Source organism: Talaromyces rugulosus, chromosome III (assembly GCF_013368755.1).
Source record: "Talaromyces rugulosus chromosome III, complete sequence".
Taxonomy (NCBI): domain Eukaryota; kingdom Fungi; phylum Ascomycota; class Eurotiomycetes; order Eurotiales; family Trichocomaceae; genus Talaromyces; species Talaromyces rugulosus.
Genome location: NC_049563.1, coordinates 1,686,798 through 1,703,256, shown reverse-complemented (window position 1 = coordinate 1,703,256; position 16,459 = coordinate 1,686,798). Strand labels below are relative to the sequence as shown.

General features: G+C 48.8%; 8 protein-coding genes across 8 annotated transcripts; 1 reads left to right on the top strand and 7 right to left on the bottom strand.

Annotated features, from left to right (window-relative positions):
- Window positions 1-551: 551 nt before the first annotated feature.
- TRUGW13939_05449 (uncharacterized protein) lies at window positions 552-2,830 on the bottom strand (the record flags this gene model as incomplete). The annotated part of the gene is made up of 3 exons (XM_035488612.1): window positions 552-2,217; window positions 2,298-2,647; window positions 2,714-2,830. 3 exons carry the CDS (start codon window positions 2,828-2,830, stop codon window positions 552-554), a joined length of 2,133 nt encoding a protein of 710 aa, XP_035344505.1.
- Window positions 2,831-3,985: 1,155 nt separating this feature from the next.
- Window positions 3,986-5,448, bottom strand: TRUGW13939_05448 (uncharacterized protein; the record flags this gene model as incomplete). Its single annotated transcript, XM_035488611.1, has 5 exons — window positions 3,986-4,709; window positions 4,763-4,881; window positions 4,928-5,000; window positions 5,056-5,206; window positions 5,262-5,448. 5 exons carry the CDS (start codon window positions 5,446-5,448, stop codon window positions 3,986-3,988), a joined length of 1,254 nt encoding a protein of 417 aa, XP_035344504.1.
- Window positions 5,449-5,923: 475 nt separating this feature from the next.
- On the bottom strand, window positions 5,924-7,198 carry TRUGW13939_05447 (uncharacterized protein; the record flags this gene model as incomplete). The annotated part of the gene is made up of 5 exons (XM_035488610.1): window positions 5,924-6,516; window positions 6,573-6,632; window positions 6,683-6,794; window positions 6,856-7,113; window positions 7,184-7,198. The coding sequence occupies 5 exons, from the start codon at window positions 7,196-7,198 to the stop codon at window positions 5,924-5,926; spliced, it is 1,038 nt and encodes a 345-aa protein (XP_035344503.1).
- A 223-nt stretch (window positions 7,199-7,421) lies between these two features.
- TRUGW13939_05446 (uncharacterized protein) lies at window positions 7,422-7,964 on the bottom strand (the record flags this gene model as incomplete). The annotated part of the gene is made up of 3 exons (XM_035488609.1): window positions 7,422-7,575; window positions 7,645-7,681; window positions 7,742-7,964. The coding sequence occupies 3 exons, from the start codon at window positions 7,962-7,964 to the stop codon at window positions 7,422-7,424; spliced, it is 414 nt and encodes a 137-aa protein (XP_035344502.1).
- Window positions 7,965-8,290: 326 nt separating this feature from the next.
- On the top strand, window positions 8,291-9,871 carry TRUGW13939_05445 (uncharacterized protein; the record flags this gene model as incomplete). The annotated part of the gene is made up of 3 exons (XM_035488608.1): window positions 8,291-9,112; window positions 9,192-9,753; window positions 9,822-9,871. The coding sequence occupies 3 exons, from the start codon at window positions 8,291-8,293 to the stop codon at window positions 9,869-9,871; spliced, it is 1,434 nt and encodes a 477-aa protein (XP_035344501.1).
- Window positions 9,872-10,074: 203 nt separating this feature from the next.
- On the bottom strand, window positions 10,075-12,499 carry TRUGW13939_05444 (uncharacterized protein; the record flags this gene model as incomplete). The annotated part of the gene is made up of 2 exons (XM_035488607.1): window positions 10,075-12,347; window positions 12,409-12,499. 2 exons carry the CDS (start codon window positions 12,497-12,499, stop codon window positions 10,075-10,077), a joined length of 2,364 nt encoding a protein of 787 aa, XP_035344500.1.
- An 855-nt stretch (window positions 12,500-13,354) lies between these two features.
- Window positions 13,355-14,568, bottom strand: TRUGW13939_05443 (uncharacterized protein; the record flags this gene model as incomplete). The annotated part of the gene is made up of 3 exons (XM_035488606.1): window positions 13,355-13,666; window positions 13,715-14,033; window positions 14,093-14,568. The coding sequence occupies 3 exons, from the start codon at window positions 14,566-14,568 to the stop codon at window positions 13,355-13,357; spliced, it is 1,107 nt and encodes a 368-aa protein (XP_035344499.1).
- A 580-nt stretch (window positions 14,569-15,148) lies between these two features.
- Window positions 15,149-16,192, bottom strand: TRUGW13939_05442 (uncharacterized protein; the record flags this gene model as incomplete). Its single annotated transcript, XM_035488605.1, has 1 exon — window positions 15,149-16,192. The coding sequence occupies one exon, from the start codon at window positions 16,190-16,192 to the stop codon at window positions 15,149-15,151; it is 1,044 nt and encodes a 347-aa protein (XP_035344498.1).
- Between the last annotated feature and the right edge of the window lie 267 nt (window positions 16,193-16,459).

Sequence of the window (16,459 nt, the reverse complement as noted above, 5' to 3'; positions counted from 1 at the left end):
AGGGGCCACTACGAGGGCGGTCAGATGTATCACTACCCTAGCCGCCTACCACTCGTCGCTCTTCTAATGAGCTTGCAGATTTTACTCAATATTGAAAAGATAAGATCTCCTAGATGCATTTGGAACCAGAGGTCCGGATTTATCCAGCACTATGATTATCCAACACTATATGATACTCGATGGCATATGCTCTAGATGCCAATCAATCAATATTGAAATACAAAGTGTGGATTTGAGTCAACTGGTATGTATAGTGGAGTTTGATCGCTATCGTTCAAATAGATGTACAAAATAATGTATATATGCAAGGTAACCAACCCTTTCCCCAATTGTCCTTTTAGCCAACGCCCTTGTCGAACAGAAAAACGGGGTATATATGGGGGGTGCGGTGTGGTGGTTAAAATATATGCGTCAAACACAAGTGTTTAGCTTTTTCTATCCGACGACGTCCTGTATAATTTGGTCCCCATCCGTGTGCCGTAAAATGTCACAAAATTTAAAAAATAAGCCTATAAGCTGGACTTGTATAGCTGTTGTGTTATATATTATTATTAGTCGAAAGAAGGCTCCATATCCTGAGAATCAAGCGCGAAAATTTCCCATTTCTTGAGCACTTCCGGGCTGGCCGTCCGCACCCGACGCCGCCAAACAACTCTCTCGCCTGACGGGAGGGTTTCGTATATATTATCAGAGTCCATAACCATCGTGAAATCGTACGGAGAGTCCGCAGCAGCGGATTTCGGGGAGGATGCCTCCTCCCAAGATCGCTTCCCTAAAGCGGATTTTGGCGCGTTTGAACCTCGCCCAGGAGCAGATGTATTCGGAGACCGAAAAGGTTGTCGGTTGGGAAGAGTAGATATAGTATTTGGAAGAGGACTAGCGATGACTGGCCCTGGGTGGCCTGAGGCTACATCCGTTGTGTCTCGAGAATGATCTTCCATATCCACACCATTCGCAGGACTAGCATCTGATACCGGGATCTGGTAGAATTCGCCAAGTTCAAAGCCTCTGTGGCCCAATCCCGCTATCCTTAAGGTACTGTGGATATCTCTGTCAGCTAATAAAGCGCTGATCTTCTCTAGGTGTAAGCGATCGTCGAGGTCGGCCAAGTCGGAAAAGCTTATGAAAGGCGCTGGCGAGTTGGCACGTAGAGACATGGGTTGAATACCAGAAGATCTTTCTCCAGGTGCGATGAGGATTCGCATTGCAGTAAGCTTGCGCAGAAACGGGATAAGTAATTGAAAAGATTCCATGGCCGAGACTTCAGGAGCCATTGCAAGCTGCTCTAAATTAGGACAGGCTCGCACCAAGCGAGCGATGAGTGAAGTTGACAGCGGCCATCGAGAAGGAAGGACAAGATGGCGCAGAGTGGCGCCATTGCTTGTAATGATGGGGATAAAGAAGGAGTCGCGAAGTTGGAGATGTGGGCTGAGATTCGTAGAAGGTGAGCGAGGAGACGAGGAAGCGGATTCGCCTCGAGATAACCCAGACACGGAAGCCATAGCAGAGGTTCCCATTGCGCCGTTAAACATCTGACCACTCGTCAGTTGCCCTCCGGTCTGCCGCGGGCTCTGCATTGTCTCGCTAGGTGTTCGAGGGGGGTTGACAAAATATAATCTTTGCAGGCCTTTCACCGCGGATAAAAATTCGCAAAATTCTTTGGTCAATGTGTCATGTCTGATGCTCTTCCAAGAACATTTCGTGTTTGGCTGAGGAGCAACCTGCCACGTGCGGTCGACAAACGACAGATAGTATGGACTTTCCTCGGTGCCGGCGGGGGCGCCACAGTTGCTGATAAAAGTCATGTCTTCAATCAAATCTTCCTCGAACGCAGAGTTCATGTCAAATGTGCGGCGGGCATAAAAGTTGTAAAACGCCACTTTTCGTAATTTCATGGGCAAGTGCTCAGCGGTGCACTGACGGAAGTAGTCATGAACAAGAACACTAGGCTCCTGGAATTCTCGCATCCGTGGCGACCAGTGCATCGTCAATTCTCGAATGCGGCGGCTTTTTGCTAAAAGAATGGAAATATCGTCGGGGTAGCAAAGCGGGTCAATATCGGTCACTCTGAGGGCGCGCAAATGAGGCATTGCCGGAATCACGTATATAGGGCGCGGATGTCGACTTGTTGGGAAGCGAATGGATAATGAGGTGAGTTTGGATAGCTGTGAGAGACCCAGATATACCGTTTCTAGCAACTTTGTATTCAGATCCCAGCTGCATGGCACATCATACATGGTCAGATACGGTCCGTCTCGTAAAAAATAATTACAAGGTAGAGGCGAATCTCAACCTACTTGAAGCTTCTGATGTTGACAGTGCGGTCAAGAGCGGCCCTCACGGAAATATTGAGGACCATGGACGAGTCTGGCACTCGTCCGACTCTCGAATACTCTTCTAGATCGTGTTCTTTCCACTCGCCGCGGAGGGTCATGGAGCGCACGAGAGCGGCCTGAGGCTTGGTCACTAGGACGTCGAGTCCCATCAAGAAGGGACTGGCACTGCCCCATCCCTCGGGCTGTTCGTTTCGGTACCGGATTCGACCATACGAGGTAAGAGAAATCTTGCGATAGAGGTGGGGGAGGGCCATGTAGTTGAACAACCGGCACGTGCGGCACATGCGAGCAAGGTCGCCGGGCTCCTCAACCTATGCGCAGACAAAGTCAGTGGCCGAAAAACGCCGGATTGTAAAATCCAGGGTCGTGCGACTCACGTAGGACACGATGTGAGCGACCAGGTTCAGCGGCAAAGCTACCACAACCATTGATCCGTTGCCAATTTGATCTGCACGCACGCTGGCGTCGAACATGTTGCGGTTGACGGCGGCCATTGTGGGCTGCGCGGGCAGGGTTAGCCCCCTGCATTGACCGAGATGTGGGAAGGCGAGGGAACATGTGCAGCAAGAGGGCACAAGAAATAAAATGAAGATATCGCGAGGACTGGTCGGTTGAGCTGGATGGCGATCTCTGCGGCGCTTGGCGGCTGCGGCTGGCGCTAGTCGGGCCCGCCTTGTAATTAGATTAGTAAGCAATTGGCCGATATCGTATATAAAAACTCCGGTCCAAAAAGAGCAGTCCAAAAACTCCAGTATAAAAAGAGCGGTCTAAAGACCCTTTATTGGGTATTCATTTCATCGTCTTGTAAACGATAACTGAGGTATCCATGCGTGCGCTGAAGTGGATTTGCACGCGGAGACATCTCTGGCCAATTCCATCAGAGAAATTTCCCTCTTTCTTAGCTTCCACTACCAAGGGCATTGTATCTTGCCATTGGCGTACCAAATGGCGTAGTCGGCTTTGCCATTTAACAAGCAAGCCTTTTCTGTCGTCGCTGACTTCATATTTCATAGCAGCTTCGGTTGTCATCCAGATTGAATCTGGGCAAGTTTTAAGTAGGTTCTGCAATCTCCAATGCTCCCATATTAGTAGTTCTCGCATTATTGAATCAAATCGTATACGGATTAGCGACTCTGGGATTTGAAACTGTATATCACTTCTTCTTTCTTGGATATTCAATATTTTATCCCAGGACTCAATCTACATTTTGTTAGTATATACTTATAATTATAGATCCTGACTACGTACTTTCCGAAAGAGGTCGTGTCTTTTAAGTCTCTCCTCCACGGCTGCGATATTTTGTAGACCAATCATTTTTTCAACCGGTTTGGGCGTGCCAAACCGAGAAATAGGGTTAGGAGTCTTTTTTTTCTCCTGTATCATCGATGTCGATAATCCCTTCTCGAATGAGAAGCTTCTGCTGGTCGTCATCATGCGCACGTGTGTCTATTTCCCGTATGTCTTCTTTAAAGGGATTCGGACTCGGTTACGTTTGCCGCAATGCCGTTTATCTCATGACGTATTGACAGCTGCACCAAAAGACCGAAATTCTTTCGGGCAGTCAATCTATGATTTATATCCTGAGGAGCCAACAGAAATGCATGTTACAATTACATCCTCTTTCATTTCTAACAACTCAGATGGTACTATTACAGCAGTTTACATGGCTCAAGACTGACGCCTATCTCCACACCAGCACCCCTTAGAGCTTCTACATATTCCATACCTAGGGACGACGGCGTGGAAAAACCCCCTTGAAACCCCCGAATGGCAGTCTTATCACGGATGACTCGCGCTGCCACACACGCCATCAGCGCGGTGAATTCATAGAGGCTCCCTTGTCGCTGGAACACCGCATGCGCTCTCATGTCTTGTCTACTGCTCGGTATCCCAACAGCATGGTAGACGACGCTTTCACCAGCGCGTGCTTCTGCAATGTCCGGGCCCAACCCAGCAGCTGGTAACAACATTCGGAGCAATGCTCTCAATGGAGGGATAGAGATCACAAGCACTCCAAAGTAAGTACAGAAGTGAACAAAACCCGCTGACAAGAAGTTCCACCTAGACTTGCCCACAGGGAGGTACTCCTTAAAGTGAAATTTCGTCCCATAGAGCTTTGGGTTCTTTGCACAACTGCGGTGTACGATGGGTTCGTTGTTTATCCCAACAAAAGAGGTCGTCAGAGCACCTCCAAGCTCGGATACCTGTCGATAGCCGAATAACCAGGACATGAACGGTGGGCGTGGGATCTTTGAAGGGACTGTGGCCCGCGGTGCCAGTATCCATGAGTTTCCAAAGAGAAACCACCAAGGACCCCATGTCGCAAGGGAATCCAGAACCGTTGTGGCAGAACCGCCACTCATGCCTTGAATACTTGTCCAGTGTCAGTATCATTTATGGCTGGTGTTATCAAGACAGATACATACTCTAGTTTTCCCGCGCTGATCACCTCAGAAGTGCCAGAATCATCGATAGTGAGAATTTCAGAAGCGATGAGATATGCAAGAAGGTCGGGTGGACCCCCTGGAGTTATCCCCGGTATCAACTAATCCTGTTAGAGGGAAACTGTTGTAAGGTCTTGAGGAACCTACAACTGCGCCGCTTTCAACAGCAAGTTTCTCGTACTTGTCTATGATATCTCGCATCCACAGAGTTTCGGTGGTACTAGTAGAAACTGTCATTATTCAGAACACAAGAAGTAACTCGGCTTCTAACTTACAAGTCAACATAGTGAGTACCAGATTTAGCACACGCTGCTACAATCGGCGTGGAAAAGCGATGGAATGGCCCAATGCCGTTGATAACGACACAAGTTTTTTGGACCAGAGGCCCAATCTCGGCTTCGTCCAGCTTGGTAAAAGTCACGACCCCTTTCAACACGTCAAATAAGTAAAGAATAGCCCGGGTAGAAAGGACAATTCTTACCTGGTGGTGTCCGATCCGGATTCAACACGGCCAAATCGCTAACTAGACGCTTAAGGGCTGCGGGAGAACGCCCTGCCACAGCCCATCTGGTATTGGTGTTGTAGTTTTTGACTATGAATTTAGCACATAGACGACCAGTATACCCCGTTGCACCGAAGAGCATGAAATCGTACTCTTTTCCAGCCATTTTAAAACTTAGTCAAAGACAGTTGTATAAATCTACATTTTCTGAAACGGAGGAGCTTAACATGAGCTTTTATATACATTCCTCTCCAGGTACCAGTGCTGTATTCAAGATAATTAGTGGACCAATTTTAGGGCCTAATTTACTTACAATAATAGCTTTGAGTCAACTGGTCATGGAAGTCTTACAAAGCATGCATCAGGAGCTGGGTCCTGAACCCGGAGATCCGGGTGCAAGACTTGACCAGCTCCATACATGCATGCTTAGTGAACTCTTCAGCCTCGCCGAGCTAGTAGATTCTCTTTGACCATTTTTTTATCCAATGTACTAAAAAGGGACCACTTAGTGGGAATTCTTGGTGAAGGCGTGTTTAATGGACCTGGCTGAATCATCTGCTAAGTTTTGACTAAGGTAACTGGGCTTTTTAATAGACATTTTAGTTGCATAATACGTCAATTATTATTAAATTTATCTTCCACTACTCCTGACTCTTCAAATGGAGATACTGAGCTACCAGCTGCCGCATCGTCTCTTCAAAACTCGTAAACCGCCATCCAAACACATTCTCCGTCGCAGCCCCATCAAGACGCCACTTGATCGCGGCCAGCGAGCCCTGCAGGGGAAGCACTTCACTCTTAACTTGATCTGGAAAGTACTTTTCGCAAATATTCCGAACATCTCTATCCCACTCAACGCCCTCCGGCGTATCAGACGACAAGATATACTCTGTATTCCCCGGAACACGCAATTTGTCAATCGCATCGACGTGGGCGCGCGCTACGTCGGCGACATGCACAGGTACGCCGACGTATGGAAATGAGGAGTTGAGAGAGCTTGTCAGGGCTGGTGCGAGCACTGCAGCCCTTGTGCCCTCCAAAAGGGACTCGGCGTTTTTAGAGATGCGTTGGTCCGGCCCGATGACCACCGAGGGCAAGAGATTGATGTAGTCGAACTGAGGATTCTTGCGGAGGACAAAGTCGCGGGTTGCCATCCGGGCAAGCGCTTTTGATGCCCAGTATGCCTCCATTGAGTTGGAAAATGGCCTTTTGGGGTTGTTGTTGATATCATCGGCTATAGTCCAAACATGTGAGAATGCAATCATTCGATATACGACTTGGGGCACAAACATGTATACAGTCTGTCGTTGTCCGGGTTGAAGTTCCACTCAAATGGAATCAGAGTGACGCCTAAAGTCTTGTTAAAGAGGCTCGGGACGGTTTGCAACGTAGGTTCCTACAAGATGATGTGATGACAACACGCTCCACGGAGGGCACTCGAGATGCACTTTCAAGCACAGAGTTCACCATGGATACCGCTGGGTCAATGATTGCCGACTCAAAATCATCACTCTATTTTCAAAAAAAAAGGTATAAGCCAAACAGGGTCACTTCAAAACAAGGATATATCTACCTCAACCGCCAACGGCGATGCAAGGTGTATTATCGCAGTGACACCGTCCAGAACATTGTCGAATGCCCCTTTGGCTACAAAATCAGGAACAACCGCAAACTGTAATTGTCCTTTTTCATAGCATTCAGCAATGAGTGCGCTTTGGCTCTGCAGTTTCGAGATGTTGCGGTGGTGGCGAACGACACCTCGCACGCTGAGCCCTCTTTCAAGAGCGATGACTAGAGTTTGGAACCCAATGTAGCCCGTGATGCCGGTGATCTAGACGTAGTTGATGTTAATTAGGGTTTGATCATTGCAGTTGGTATTTCAAGTAGTAATGTAGGCTTACCAAGACTTTGGACATTTTTGCGGTATCTCGTGTTGAACGTACTTGGCTGGTTATGAAAATTAAAAATTATTTTTATTTTTAATTTTATTTATTTTTCTTGAAAAAAAAGTTCCGACAAGGGACACTGGCCTCTTATTGACTCTCATCTTCAGCTGTCTAGCGTGAACTCGGAGTTCCGGGCATCAACTGATTAGGGCTAGACGGCTAGATCCAATTTCATACCGTCATGACCATTTGGTTATAGCCATTGTCGCAAATCGTCGTATGGCGTACCGTCAATTACTGCCAGTTCGTTCCCCTCAGGGTCGATGACAGCAGCGGTATAGCAGCGCTGGCCCAAGGCTCTAACGCTACCAAGATTCGGTTTACTTTTTTCTTGTGCGCCCTGTTGTCTGTATCTTGATTTAGCACATAAACCATGAAAAAATGGATAGTTATCAGCTTTTCCCAAGCCCACATACATCGCGATATTGTAGAACGCACGAACTTCTTCACGGTCTGCCCCGTACAATATCAATATCAACATCCAACAACCCTTTTTTGGGGGGATAAACTCACCTTTTGCATCAATGGCTATATACTCTGACGAAAACTCCTGCCCATCCGCCGCAATTTTCAGATACAAGCTTGGCAAATGATCGCCGTCGCCGAATCCGATCAAGGTATTATCATCATTGTGGACCATTTCTTTGTAATCCAGTGGCGCGAGGACAGTACGATAGAATTCCTTCATGCGCGCCATCCCGGATGGGGACACCCAGACTCGCGTGGGCTCGTTCATGCCTATTTCAGGTATAATGAAGAGGAGCTGAAATTTGTAATCACAAAATATCAAATGTATGGTTTTTTTCGACCTGGATCGTTGACTATCGGTATAAATATGTATATGTCAGCCGGCTCCGCAGCACCCGGGTTTAAATGTTCATCATCGAAGTAACCACCACTCTTCCTTTCTCAAAAATTCCCTAAACGTACAATGCCCTCCCAGCCACCCAAAAGGAAATACTCGGAACCGATGATGCATTTCGAATGCCACAGGTGCAACAGGACATTCTCAAATAGTGCGAACTTTTTTGTAACCACCAACATGGAGAACCCGGACGTCCGATGCTGACCCGCGAGACAGAATCATCGCTTGTGCGCCATACCAGAAAGAGCTGCAACCAACCGACACTGTCGAATGCTCGCCGCAAATCTTGCAACCAGTGCGCACTAGCCAAGGCAAAATGTGACCTTCGTCGACCGTTTTGTGGACGCTGTGTGAGTCGGGGAATTCACTGTACATATTCGCCCAACAGCCAATTGACCCCCCCGGAGGAGGTGTTGACAGCCTCGGATAATAGCAGCTTGAACGACATCTCCGAAATTTGTACTGCTGAACAACCACTAGAGGATAGCAGGGTTTCTACTGACAATAACCAATCCTTCTCCGCGGCGCATCTACTGGATTCCGGTGATGATGCGCTGTCCAACATCAACTTCCCTTTCCCCTCCACATCAACCCCGGATCAGAACCACCACCACCACACTGTCAATTTCCAAGACCCAATACCATCTCTGGCACACGCAGATCTTTTGAACTTTTCTACAGGACCGTCCGGCTGCGAGGTGCATCCAGACCTACTCGGTCCGCTGGCTGTCATACCATACATAATCGCCGAGATCCCTCTCACAGATCTGACCAGGAACAGCATGGAACTCATCTTCCGCGTCATGCGTACCTGGCCCCGCATGATCGCCGAGGAATTCCAATATCCACCTATATTTCATTTCTCGCAGCTAAAAGCGGGAGGAGAGGGTAGTACATCGTTGCCATTGCCTCTGGCAAAGTGTTTCACCCTGTCCAAAATGTGGCATGGCTGCTGCGAGGGCGCCGAGGATATTGTACGCTCGGCAATTATCAAAGAAGTAACCTATCTTTTAGACCAGGTATGTTCTAAATCTTTGCATGATTTTGGGGGGTTACTCTCTATATGTGTTCACCCGCTGAACCAAGTCATTGGTGTAGTACAAAGAATACGATGAAACCGACCTCCTGGCCACCCTGCAAGCAATGGTGATGTACACCATCATGCTCCTCTTCGCGAAACCATCTAGCGGGGATATAACAACAAATCACGAACTATTCCTAACCATTCAACAAGTCGCCTACCACGCCACCGACACCGGCCTACTCCTCCCAGAAGAGCAAGACCAGCCACAGCAGCAGCAGCAACACCACTGCCAACAAACCCTACCAACATGGCAAGCATGGGTCCATGTAACCTCAAAACGCCGTGCCGTGCTGTCCCTCTACCTCTTACACTGGGCCTACGCCGTCTACCACAAAATCCCCTCTTTCAACTGCAGAGAACTCGGCTTCATACCCGCCCCCGCCGCAAAGGTCCTCTGGCACGCGCGGTCTGAAACCGAATGGCACTCGCTGTATATCCGATGGCTAGCTCGCTGGAACGGTCGAGCGTATATGCAGAGAGAATTTGATAAGGTTCAGCTTGGTGTCGCCATGGATTCGCGAACAGAGCGGTGGTTGGAGGAGACGGATGAGTTTGGGTTTATCATGATATCTATCGGTACGTATGCCAAAAAGATTCTGCATTTCTGAGAATGACATTTCTAATTGCTGATGAATTTATAATAGTGAATGCCACGGATCGGTTTGCAAGTCTTGCTATAGAACCTTTGGTATAATCAAAAACGTTGATGTTTGTCCTAAATGCTGCACATAAAATGTGCCCCAAATCCTCCTAATATGATGATGCTATATACAATAGATGCAATGATATATTAAATATATAAATTCTTTATCCCACCCATCCACATAAACGCCTTGCTCAAAGAGGTATCAAAAATAAATCTTGTAAAATAATAATGACCTTGCGAATTTCATAAAATCAACCAGCCCGACGATGTATCGGCGGGGTTCCCGCCTCCAAATCCCTTTCTTCAGGATGGAATCGGCCAGATGCTCGAAAGTCCGCCGGGCTCAATTCAAGCGACCCCGAGGGCGAGCTGGATTCGTATGAGATGCGTTGCACCTGGTGAGGGACAACTAACGTGTCATCACCGGACGACGTACCCCTGGCAGACGTAGGATGTCCACGATCGGATGCCGTGGATGTGCTAAAGCTTGGCCCGACTCCGACGAGAGCGGCGGTTTCTGGGTCGTATACAAGTGGACTGTTGTCTGTCTGTCGGCTGCCTGGTGCCGACGTGTCCCATGGTGCAGCACGTCGCACTTGAGTCGACGTCACTTTTGGAGACGTTACTCTCGTCGGATAGTTGGTCTGGTCGTGCGAGTTACTCTGTGGCTGTGCTGGCTCGTGCGCATCGTGCATATCATGCGTACGCTGTGGTGACCACATCTGTTGAGATCTATCTCGGGGTGGAATGACAGTCACAGTCAAGGGTCGTTGTGTACGAGTGTTAGAACTCGATTGCCAGGGGTTGAGCGGCAAGGAAGACAGGGCGTGTTGCATTCGCGACTGAATAGTGGGGGGTGTCGGTTCCTTTTCGTCCTGAATTTCATCTTCGCCCTCGCTGTGTGGGTCTTGGTCGTCTTCTTGTTCTTGTTCTTGTTCCTGTGCTGTCACTACTTCCTGCGGCGGAGACGTTCGTCTTCTCTTGAATATATTGGCGGCTGAAAACCAAGAGGAATATCCTCGGGATGCCAAAATCATATTCGTCCAAGGACCGGCCGTGTTAGTGTGATCGCCAGGAACACTGCTTGTTCGATCAGAAGACCGGCTCTCATAGCCAACTTCGGCTTGTTTATGTTGAGATTCCGAATCACCTTCATACTCATCTGGAACCATGGGGATTGGCGGAGTCGGGGTGGTGACGGGGTGATAGCGAACATAGTAAACCGTCGAGGCAGCACTAGTCGTGTCGGCTCGGCTGATAGGAGTCACTGCTGCTGGAGGCCGCGTAGGCTGGCCTGCTGTCGTTGACATGTCATTGTCATTCGCATTGGAAGCGCCTTGTCGAGATCGACCGCCGAGTTGAAAGCCAAGATGGTTCCGTCGCAAGGGCCGGTGGTTGAGCCCAATGACTCCTCCCCACGCACTTCCTGTTCCTCGACCACCGTCATTTCCGCGACCGCCCGTCAAGTCCACCTCAGTCGATGGTGTGACTTCCAACATCTCGTCGCCGTCAAACACTTCCCGTCCGAGGATCCCATCTTTGCGTTCATCGCGCTCCAGGGCTTCGATCCGTTCGACCCATTCCCACACAACAACACTAGCAGCTGCAGAGCCCACCCATCTAATGTATTCTCCCCACCCAGCAACATCAGGCGACGCGATATCCAAGATGAAGAAAATCACAGGAATACAGACGACTATCAGTGATAGGGCTGCCACAAGGCATATATTCCGCATCTTTGGGTGGAAAAAAGCGAATCGGTGTTTTGATAATGAATAGAAGATGACCCAAGCAGCATATAGCAGATTGAGGGCCAACTCGAAGAGGTAGGAAAGAGCCGGGATTGCATCATCAAACAATCGTGGGTGCGTGTTGGATCCGTGAGAGACAAAATTATCCAAAATAGAAAATATGGTATCGAGCACAATCAGGGCGAATCCGGCCCATTTGATCATTACTTTTTCTTTATGTCGAGGAAACAGTCGTATCAGCGTCTGGACCTGAGCGAGCCACAGAAAAGTGCTGGATATGACCCTTACGATGCGTATCTCGGTGCCGTCGATGACCTCTTGGGTCAGCGCTGTCGCGTCCGTGTAACCGCTGGCGTACTGCCTCTCGGCCACGCGAAACGAGTCGACCGTTGCAATAGTCAATGAGATAGCAACTGTGAGCGCCGCGACTTTCTGCAGCCAGGGACGCCCACCGACGCCGACGATGGAAGAGCTCCCGCTGTAGGAGCCACTGATCATGCCATGTCGGCCCAAAAAGTTCCCGCCGCCGCCGGGGCCTCCAATGTAGAAAGTTCGAGGCGTAATAAGAAGGATGATGACTAGAAGATAACTGACAACGGTCATGCAACCGATGGCATATAATTGCGGCCCAACGGAGGCAGAAAACGGGTCTTTTGTGTTTAGAATAGCCGAAGGCAGATTGTTGTTGTCATCGGAGTTGCCAGTGCAAACCGGCTGGTAGACAACGTCACGAGAAATCGTCACCGTAAAAGTATCATTAATACTAAGGACGCCTAGAGACGATTATCATCAGATGGACTGCAAAACAAAAAGCCGCGAGACAATTTCACTCACCATTACTAGGCAGCAGAAACGGAGTGCACGACGGATCTATGGTCGTAGTCGACGTTGGTCGAGCCCATATCTGACGCCGTTCAACGTCCATTTTCACCTTCCAATCGAGATTCGAGCGAGGGTTGTCCTCGCAATACGGCCGTATTGCATCAGGACATGAAAACCTAACCGTATCGCAAGAAGCCGACTGTTGTGTTAATTGGCTTAATTTTTCTTGGGCTTATGCCGTCATTCTGAATTCCTCCACCGTAAAAGCGCAGATTGAACTGGGTGAGATGGGACGATAATGCACGTAAAGCGGTCGGCCGGAACACGAAAACAGATGAGGCGTCCCGAAACCTGTAACGGATCCCCGCCGGTTGGAAACGACGAGCAAAAGTGGACGCGCGGCTGGGCAAGGATATCGATTATCGAGTTCGATTGGTCGGACGAGGTGTTTTCAGGGCGCGTTCTCTTGAGAATATAGTCGGTAATAGGGTGTCTGAGAGTTGGAGAGCGAAAGTCCGTCGACGATGTTCGTCACGCTGCGGTGGGGCTGCGACGGTTTAGGGGCGATCACCGCGGCCAATAACGACTCGCCCTCAAACTCTATCCCAGGTCACATGATATATGATCGTTGTCGATCTTGGCACTTGCTTAATAATAGCGCGGAAATGGCAGCCATAAATTAAAATACCAGGTGTTAGTAAAAGAGACTCAGCCAATGAAGGGTGGGGAGGGTTCATTATTTACTTGATTGCTAAGAATTGACACAAGGAAGCTACAAATGAAGAAGGTGCAATCGCGGGCTAACTTCTTGATTGCTAGTATCGTGAGATAGCAAGCTGCGGCCAGTTGAACTGCTTGGCGTGCGATATACGACCAACTATTTGACCTGCGACATACAACAAACTGCTTCGTTGCCAAAATAGTATAATGCTTCCTCTCGCTAGATGACCCCTGTATATTATTCCTCCGGAAAGTTTTCCTTTTCTGAAGAACTAGGGCTTCCTGCTTCATCCCGCTTTCGCTTTCGCTGTTTTGGATTTTGTTGACCCTGTACATGTTGTAGCGGTTGAAGAACTTTGAACATACCTTGTGGCTGAAGTTGCTCGTCCAAGGGGCTGCTTAGGAGAAACCTTGAGAGGAAATCCAGAGTCCTGTCGTTCTTTTGTTCCAAGCTGTATAACTCGGATTGTCGAATCACCAGGTCTTCGCCGTCCATGCAAGTATAGAAGATTCGTGCATGTTGAGGACGGACGACTGAGACCATGAGGACCTAATCGCATTAATATTAAGATGGGCCACCCTGATAGAAAATACTCACAGGAAAACTCTTTTCATCCTTGAACAAGAGATCTTCTTCCCTCTCTATATGTGCTACGACGTCTTCCTTGTCAGGTACCTCGTCCACCACAGCGGCTTGGTAGGCACGGTTTATCATAGCCGCAATAAGTAACACGAGTTCGCCATACATCATGGATCCATTGCAGCCCGTATTTTCTTGCGTGCCTAGAAGTATTAGATGAGGCTTGACGCCCTGTGCCTCACTGTCGTACGCAAGTACGTCGGATGTGTATCTCTGAACTGAATGGCCATCAAACAGGTCAATAAATGTACCTTCTGCGTGGAAGCTGCTCCCGCTCCTGTAGGATATCTGTATTAGACATATCGATAGTTACAAGTTTGGAATGGCCATACTTACCCCACTGGTGATATCCCAACAAGAGAAGATAGATTGGGAGTTCCTGGCGGCAACCCCTGACGAATTCCATGACCGTATGCCCATTGGTGCAGATAGCGAGCAGACGCTTCGGTATACATACCTACACGGTTAGAAGGGTCGAGGACGCGTTTACTCAGCCACTCATCTCCGAAAAGAGGACCCCCGGACGTGGGGTAGTGCATTGCACGTGGTCTCAGGACTGAATCTGTAATGAGGCTAAAGTCAACGTAATGATTCTTAAAAAAGACCAAAGGGCGAGGTTTGAATAGAATCGGCGAGGTATGAGTAGTTCCGTCGCCAAAGTTTGTGAAATCATGGTCAATGACACGTATGTGGTTGTCCTGCAGAAACTGATCAGGCAGGATTCCGTCGTTCAAAAGACCGCTTTTGATCTCGACGACAGTTTTCAGCAGAGCATCGAGTCTGCCACGGATTCCAGTATTCAGGTTGGCCATTTTGATTGGTTTCGTGTGGTTTGATGGTATTTCGATAAATAAAGAAGAGAAGGTTGTGGAAGTGAGTGAGGCGAGTGAAAAGAGAAGACTCGGTGGTGGTTGCCTGGGCATATGACTACGCCATTCCAAGGTAATCGGTGAGGTTGAAATCGCTGCCTTGCATATCAGGCTGTCAATGAATTAAGGTCTACTGTGATTAGCTTGGCCCTGAGTTGGCTCATGCTATCAACTTTCACAACTTTGCTATATACAACACAACCTTAAAGGAAATTAATTTCCTGGACCAGAGAGTGCAAATGAATCTATAAATGCAGTTTGACAATCGTCTTTTATTGCTGCAGAGGAAATTGCAGTAGAACAAGAAGTTAATGCTAGAGAAAAGGATGGTGGTTGTTCCTAGAGGTATGCTTCATTATCAATTGCTTCGATTTTGTGTAGTTATTTAAATTGACCGTATGCCATCCACAGGAATCTCATATATATACAGATCAGATCGGAAGATACAAGCAAATAAGTAGATTTCATCTCATAATAACAGCAACGCCTTTCAGACTGGTGCATAAAACCCTAAATACACAAATCAACCAGCCCGGTACTGCATCTGCCCTGGAGGAAGATATGGCGACACAAAATTAGCCCCGTTGAGCTGAGCTGACTGAGCGCGCGCGTCCTCTCGGAGCCTGATCTCTCTTTCATTGCGGATGCATGTGCAGCACGGACAACAGGTCGCGCGCGCACAGTCAGAGCATATATCGCCCTCGATCCGGTACGCCCTGCGCGTGCGCGTGTGCTGGATCGTGGCTAGGATCCATTGGCAGCCACAGAACAGGGCCATGGCCGTGCACGACCCGTTGCAGGTTTCGTAGCCCAGCATATTGGTCGGGTCTTCGCCCCTGGACTTGCGCAACAGGCGATACTGCGTCCGGCCGTAGAGGATGCACGGGCAGGTGAGGCCCAGACAGCAGGTCCCGATATCAGAGCATTCGCAAAGGCCGGTGCTCCATCCGCCGCCGGTCGTCATTTGGTTTGGATGGGCGATTTGGCCGGGCAAATGAGTAGTGTAGGATTCGTCATTGTTGTTGTTGTTGCTGTTGTTTGATTGCATATGCTGTGGATGGTGCTTGGCAGTGGGCGGAAACGATGGTGACAGCGGAGACTGGAGCGGGTTAATATCGGGGACAATTGGCATCAGTGGAGTCGGAGGAGGTCGCGGATGGTCTCCTTTTACGGGGAGAGGTCCTGGTGATGATGGAGGAGGGGGGGAATTAAATGAATATTGTGGCGAGGTAATTGGTGGTGGAGGACTGTTTATCGGAGCAGCAGGCTCTTCAGCATACGGCGCAGACAGAGCAGGATGCACTGGAAGTCCCTGATGAGGAGTCGCATTTGCAACCTGTCTTTCATGCAGCTGGATTTGTCGCGCCTGTTCGAGCTCTTGAGTAGCAACATTCGTCGCAGGCAGCGACTCCGATGGAGCGCTGTCCTGGGTCGGTTGCTGTATTTCTTGCTGATGTTGCTGTTGATATTGTTGATGCTGCTGAGGCCCATTCAATTCAACCGGCGTCGCGATATATGAATATCGCGGTCTCTGGGAAGTATCCAGGGTGAGCGGTTGGCGATTCATTTTGTTAGCTAGCAGCCGGTCATTCCCCGCTTTCGTCTCTGAATTGCGATGAGTATCAGGGTGCGATTGATCTAAATTTTACATGATCAATAAGTAGGCCCTGGTGTGCGATTGTCCGGTTTTCCGGTTCTCCGGCCACAACGACAAGAACTGTCGTGATTATTTTTTTGTCTGGAAAGAGCCGGAGGAAAGTAACCACCAGATTGCGATCGCGATATGCTCTCTTGTTTAAGTAGTACTACTACTACTCGCTAGGACTCATGATCA